The sequence below is a fragment of the Sinocyclocheilus anshuiensis genome, unplaced genomic scaffold, assembly GCF_001515605.1.
Source record: "Sinocyclocheilus anshuiensis isolate Anshui unplaced genomic scaffold, SAMN03320099.WGS_v1.1 scaffold607, whole genome shotgun sequence".
NCBI classification, from domain to species: domain Eukaryota; kingdom Metazoa; phylum Chordata; class Actinopteri; order Cypriniformes; family Cyprinidae; genus Sinocyclocheilus; species Sinocyclocheilus anshuiensis.
Window position 1 is genome coordinate 580,312 of NW_015552591.1, and position 6,918 is coordinate 587,229.

The 6,918-nt window shown below is 40.0% G+C and overlaps 1 protein-coding gene across 1 annotated transcript in view; it reads right to left on the reverse strand.

Moving 5' to 3' along the window:
• Window positions 1-6,918, reverse strand: part of LOC107665537 (relaxin receptor 1-like) — a 69,288-nt gene that overhangs the window by 6,206 nt on the left and 56,164 nt on the right. Inside the window, exons 13-15 of the mRNA XM_016456451.1 lie at window positions 6,085-6,156; window positions 5,495-5,566; window positions 3,032-3,261 (exon numbers count right to left, since the gene is read on the reverse strand). Of these exons, the coding sequence (XP_016311937.1) occupies window positions 3,032-3,261; window positions 5,495-5,566; window positions 6,085-6,156 (374 nt within the window). The remainder of the gene's footprint in view (window positions 1-3,031; window positions 3,262-5,494; window positions 5,567-6,084; window positions 6,157-6,918) is intronic.

The window sequence follows — 6,918 nt, forward strand, 5'->3', positions numbered from 1 at the left end:
TATCTTCACCGAGGTTTGTACACCAAGCGGTGAAGACCGACCATTTGAGGGCATAGAGGTGCCTTGTAGACGGGGCTCTAGCCTGAGAAATGGTATTTAAGACACCCTCTGGGAGGTTCATAGGCTCCCATCAAGAGGCCATAAGTGTAGGGCCCACAACTTGGGTTGGGGTGCCATATCGTCATGTTCGCCTGAGAGAGGAGGTCCCGTCTCAGGGGAATGGGCCACGGGGCTGCCGAGAGCAGCCGGCACAGCTCTGCAAACCAGTGCTGGTTCCTCTAGAGCAGGGCCACCAACAGCACCTTGCATCTCTGTTCCCTGACCTGTGAGATCAGAGCGATCGGGCGGAAAGCGTAAAGGAGGAGGTTGGGCCAGTCGTGGGCCAACGCGTCCTTGTCTGCCCTGGCGATTTATATAGGACACTACCGTCATGCTGTCCAAGCGGACTAAGACGTGGTGTCCCCTTAGGTCTGGCAGAAAGGTTCGAAGGCCCAGACACACTGCCAGCATTTCCAGGCAGTTGATGTGAAGCCGGCCTTCCTCTTTCGACCAGTGGCCGAAAGCTGGCTTGCCATCGCACAGTGCTCCCCAACCCGTGTTGGAGGTGTCTGTCGAGACTACCTTCCTTCTGCAGACTATTCCCAGGGGCACACCCCGTTCCATCCAACGAGGATCTTTCCAAGGGACCAGGGCTGATACACAGGCCCGGTCTACCTTGACGCGAAGGCGTTCCAGATGCCAGGCGCGGGATGGAACTCGTGGTTTCAGCCAATACTGAAGGGGCCGCATGCAGAGCAGGCCCAACTGTAGTACTGGAGACACCGAGGCCATGAGGCCTAGCATCCTCTGAAACACCTTGAGGGGGCGAGAGGCTCCAATTCTGAATGAGGCAGCGAGCTGCTGAATGGCCAGCGCACGCTCTAGCGGCTACCGCCCTCATTTGGGCTGAGTCTAAAACTGTTCCCAGGAACGATATCCGTTGGCTGGGAGACAGTGCGCTCTTGGCAAAATTGACCCTGAGTCCCAGGCATTCTAAGTGGCTGAGGAGGAGGGATCTGTGAGATAGTAGCTCGTCCTCCGACTGGGCCAGAATGAGCCAGTCGTCGAGGTAATTCAGAATGCGGATTTTGGGTTGCCTCTTGGTGGCGCATAGAGCCAGATCGGTCGCACTGTGCAGCTCCTTAAAAGCCGCGGGGTCTGGGCCGGACTCGTCCATGCAACGTAGGAGCTTGGCCTGGAAGACTTGTAAGACCCCCATAGGATGAATGGTTGTGGCGGACTGACTCATCCAGGGGAGGCAGTCTGTCATAACCTTTTTCTTCGTCGCCGTCGACTGATGTGAGGGCGGACGAAGATGAGGCACGAAGGCGGGCCGAGTAAGGGGCACGCCAAGACCTGGTGATCTCATCGTGGACCTCCGGAAAGAATGGTGAAGCTCATTGTCGGGGGGCCTAACTGCGCTCCGGCAAGAACCACTCATCCAGGCGGTTGCGGGTGGGCTCCTCCGGCAGAGACCACTCCAAACCCAGCTCCTCCACAGCTTTAGACAGGACGCGGAAAAGCTAGGCGTCCATGCCCGTGCTGGCTGTGCTGGGTTGTGCAGATGGCAAGGGGGTGGGGTCGAGGTACGAGCCCAACAGCTCCTCCGCATCTGAAACCTCCAACGGCATGCTGTCGTCCATGGCGTCACACTCGCTTCCTCCAAATGAGACCAGATCGCTCGCAGCCACAGAGGGACGCGAGGGGCGGAGTCGCTCTCTGAAAAGAAAGCTTTCCGCGAGCGCAGAGAGGCGAGACTCATATCCTCGCAATGAGGACATTCCGTCTCAATGAGTGCTGCTTCAGCGTGGGCGGTGCCCAAGCATAAAACATATATATATATATATATATATATATATATACTGTATATATAGGGAGAGACTGGAGCTTAAGAGACTGGTTTCAGCAGCATTAAAAATCATACTGACCCCAAACTTTTAAACGCTGGTGTGTATATATGTATATCTGTATAAATAGAATAACACTAATAAAATGCATTGTATAATTATATAATATTTTTTAAATATTATATAATAATAAAATAATATAACTCACTTTACTTCATATAGAAGCACACCTATTTTTCATTCTCATTCATAAACAATTCCTTGGTTACCTTATACTTTATGTTAGTAAGTGAAAGCATTTAAATGTAAATGTAAAAAGGAACTAAATTTTGCTACATCTAAGTGTGACATCTACACTTCAAAGTGGACACTCTGAGTAATTGATTTCTGTTTTCTGAATGAGCTTCCACTCATTTGAATCACCCCCGGAAGCACTCTCTAGAGAATACAGATGCCCAGTGCACAACTTTGATATCTGCTTATTTAGCCCATATCAAAGAGCAGAAATCAAAGAACTGCTTTTTATTTCATAGTTTGCTATTTCCTTTGAGAGCAGGCTATGGTGTGTACAATATTAATTAGTGTTAAAGACACAGAATTTTCTTTGTGCAGCAGTGGTCAGTTTACAGGAAGCGGAATGTATGGGTGAATTTCATGCAATAAAAAGCAGGACATGTGGCGGCACTTCAGTCAAGAGTGAACACTGTCAGGTAAACGCAGGCTCTGAATGCTGCAGGCCAGCTATGAGCTGCCTTTAGGCTATCAGTCTGTTTCTCTAGAAGGCACCATCGATTTGCTGAACTAGGACAGACTCTTAACTGCAATTTAAAAGATGAGATTTTTTTTCTCATCTTAACGAGAAAGCTTGAATTTCCAGTTAAATGCGCACAAAGCATTTTCAAATATATTCATGACAGGCTAAATAATATTTTTGAACAATGCTATATGTAAAGAAAAAACACCAAACAAAAATGCATAGAAAGTTGCATGAGACTAATTATGTGTGAAATTGCTTTTTGCCACAAGGAGATGATGAGCAGCACATTGCAATCTCAAACACAGCATATAGTGCCCCCAAAATTTATTCAGATACACTTAGTCATACTTTAAAATGCCTCTATATTAGATGCAAAATATCATCTTACAGCATAAAGAGATGATGCACATGGCATGGAGCTTGTTCTCCGAGCGAATGTAGGATCTCATGCAGATCACAAAGATGTTGCTGAAGCATGTTGTTGCCGAGACAACCCAGACGAAGACACGCAGCACGATGTTGGCCAAAAGGTCCTCGAAAGACGAGATTCCATCAGTATTGGGCTTGCAGCTGCGGACGTGAGGCGCATAGCCACAATACTGAAACTTTTTAAAGTAGCTGAAAAGAAGAAAGAAAGAAGCACAAATGACAAACACAATAATTTTGGTCCTGTCATGACATGGCTAAGGACACAAATATAGATTTGTTTATGCTCAAATATTTTAAAAACATCTCATCTGAACTATCTATCTATCTGTCTGAAAAAATATAATAATTTAACAAGCAATTTCAATAAATTATTCAATAAATAATAATTTCAACAGTAAGAATTAAACAGTAACACTTTACAATAAGGTCTCGTTTGTTAGCATTAATTAATGCATTACCTAACTTGAACTAACAATGAGCAATATAGTTTAATAGCTTTAATAATGTAATTCTTTGTATGCTGGGTTACCTCTCTTTTCCATCTCTCGCCTTCAAATGGTCCAAAATGTGGCTGCCCGTCTACTCACGGGTAGCCGCAAACGAGACCACATCACACCAATTTTATGGTCCTTGCACTGGCTGCCAGTCCCATATCAAATCGACTACAAAATTCTGTTATTTGTCTATAAAGCTCTCAACAACTTAGCTCCTAGGTATCGCTCCGATTTACTCGCCACTTACAATCCGGCTAGGTCACTTAGATCCCAAGATGGCCATCTTTTGCGAATACCACGGTCTCACCTGCAACGCATGTGCTTACTTGCTTTTATTCCTATTTATTTATTTTCTTTTTACCTTCTGTACAGCATTTTGGCCAACTAAGGTTGTATTTAAACGTGCTTTAGAAATAAAATAAAATAAAATTGAATTGAATTAATATCCTTTGTTGATGCTAGTTAATACAAATGTTCATGTTCACGTTCAGCAGATAAAACTTTTGATCTTAAAGATGTATTAATAAATGTTGAGATTAATATTAAGACTGATTGTTAGTTCACGTTAACTAATGTATTTAGCTAATGATATGCAAATTAAACCTTAATGTAAAGTGTTACCACATAAAACTATGCATATAGATTTGTAAAAATGTATTTTCTTTTTCAAAACGTTCATCTGTCCTTCTTTGCAATGCAAATAAAACTTTCATATGCTCAAGAATATTTTTTCTTTTTGTTGTCTATAAACTAATCAATATTTATTATTAAAAGTGCTATGCAAATAAATCTGAAATTAAAATGTCTCTCATTTTGTAATACTGAGTTGAAAAAAAGATACAGAGATAAATTATTACATACAGTAAATATTTAAAATAAGTAAACGTTAATTTAAAAAAATGTAATATTTTACAGATAATTCAATTATTTATTATTTTTTTAGATTTTAGCGCAACATCAAATACTAATAATTTAATTGCACACACAACATGTATCTATAAAAATCATTCTTATTTTCTAAAAGTAAATGGGTCGATCTATCTATCTTTCGATCGTTACTAAATTAATGAAATTGTAACAATCTTGAATCTCTTTTATTGTCCCCTCACTGCTTCAACTTGAACACATGGGAGTAGCCTAGCTGCTGTGATGGTGTTTGGCTGTCACTCAACCTGTCCTTACTGAGAAAGGTGTTTATAAAGGGGAAGACAGAAGGAGGAGAGCATCACACTGAACAGAACCGACATAGTTCCAGAAACAGCAAGGAAGTCTTGAGTTGAATTTCACAGTCAACAGAAAAGCACACTCTCAGTCTCAATCTGAGAAGAAACATTGTAAATTACTTGCAAGATTCATCGAGTGTTCTCATTTTTCACAGTGTGTATTATATACCGCAAGATATGCAAAGCAGAAAGACACAATATTGGGTCTTCAAGTAGCTGAAAAGATTGAAAAGGGAATTGTAAACACTCCAATATATATTCCTGACATCTTCTTTTTATGTTTTTTTGTTTTTTTTTAATGTTTTCAGGTAAATCACTGCCAATTACTATACCAGGTCATGGAAGAAAATGATTACCATGGACAATGAATAGAAAACAAAATATTAGAGACAATTTCTGGGATGAGAACTAAAGAGATTGTCTTTATCTTTTTTTAATGAGGATTTTTTTCCAGAGAGAAGACATAACTGCTATCATTTGTTTAATGTTTAAAAGTACAAATAATTATAGAGATGTTCAGTTGTCAGGCAATTCAAACAGAATATCTCAAACATCAATCTCAACACTTCATTATTCAGCATTTAGAAACCGATCATTCTCAACGGTGACGACTTCAGAAAATGGAGATTTGAATCAGATTTCAGAAATTGAGCAAACAGAACTTAAATAATTTTGTTATCAAAACTTTCAAAAAGCAGCACTCACATGTGAGTCAGGTTCTTGAGAGGTTCAAACATCTTTCTGTGAATGTTCCCAATTTCGATTCCCTCAATACTCCTGTGACACAAAAAGCTTTCTCTCAAGGGTTGCTCTTTAGAAAACCACCGTCATTAGCATTTCAGTATTCACTTTACAATGCTTTAGCCCTCTTTTCCCTTTTCCTTCTCTTACAAATATGCAGTTTTGTGCCCAAGATGCTCTCTGGAAGTCTTTGAAGTATGACCTAAAAGCAGATTGTTTTTCCTCTGCTGTGTAGAGGGGAAGACAATGTTCACGGCATGAAGTTTAGGCAGGACCATTGTGCTGCGCTCAAAGGGGCCCCGCAAACAGCACATTACTAAAATTGCAAGCTATTTTTGTGGTGTCTCATGTGAATATGTTTTTTTTTTTTTTAACCAGAGAGGCATAAAATAAGGAAAGGGTTTGTGTGTGTCTTAGTTTAGTCACAATATTCACTGTGCAAAGATATAAAATGCATAACAACATTTTTAAAACATACTTCACACTTCTTCCTTTATTTGTGCTTCAAAACCTTGTACTGTACATCATTGTAGAAAAGTATAAAAAACACTTACAGTGACTTTAACTTGTGCAGCTTGTTAAAGTGGTCCACACGCAGGTCCATGATGGGGTTATATGAAATATTCCTGCGGACAAATAGGAGGCAACTGATTTGAAATACATTTCTAATGTCAAAACTATAATGTATGATCTGTGTACAGCAGAGGCGTTTTGTCTGACAAGGCAGGGAAAAGCCATGTAAAAATGTTTAGATGAAAATAGAAATGACAGTATAGAAAAAAAATTGTGAAATAAAATCTGAAATACTGTGTAAAACATTAATTGAATCAACCTCTCAGGTTAAATTAAAGGTGTATCTTTTAGTTTGACGACAAACTATCTGATTTGTTGTTTATTAGTAATAGCCAACAACACAACACTACACAAAATATGGTTCTGTACTGTATTATTGTATTTATTATTTTTAGAAGTGCTGAAACAAACAAACAAATAAATAAATAAATAATATAAATTAAATCATAACCTACCATTCAAAATTTGAGCTCGGTAAGAATTCGTAATATATCTCTTATGCTCATCAAGGCTGCATTTATTTGATCAAAAATACAGTAAAAACTAAAATATTGTGAAATATAATTACAATTTAAAATAACTACTTTCTATTTTAGTATATTTTAAAACGTAATGTATTCCTGTGATGCAAAGCCACATTTTCAGCAGCCATTACTCCAGTCTTCAGTGTCACATGATCCTTCAGAAATTATTAAAATATGCTGATTGTCAGACTCTGTTCCATGTTTTGTCTGTGTCTTGCTCCCCAGGTGTTCCTTTCCCATGTTTAATTTGTCCCAGGTGTTCCCCATGATGGTTCATGGATCCCAGGTGTG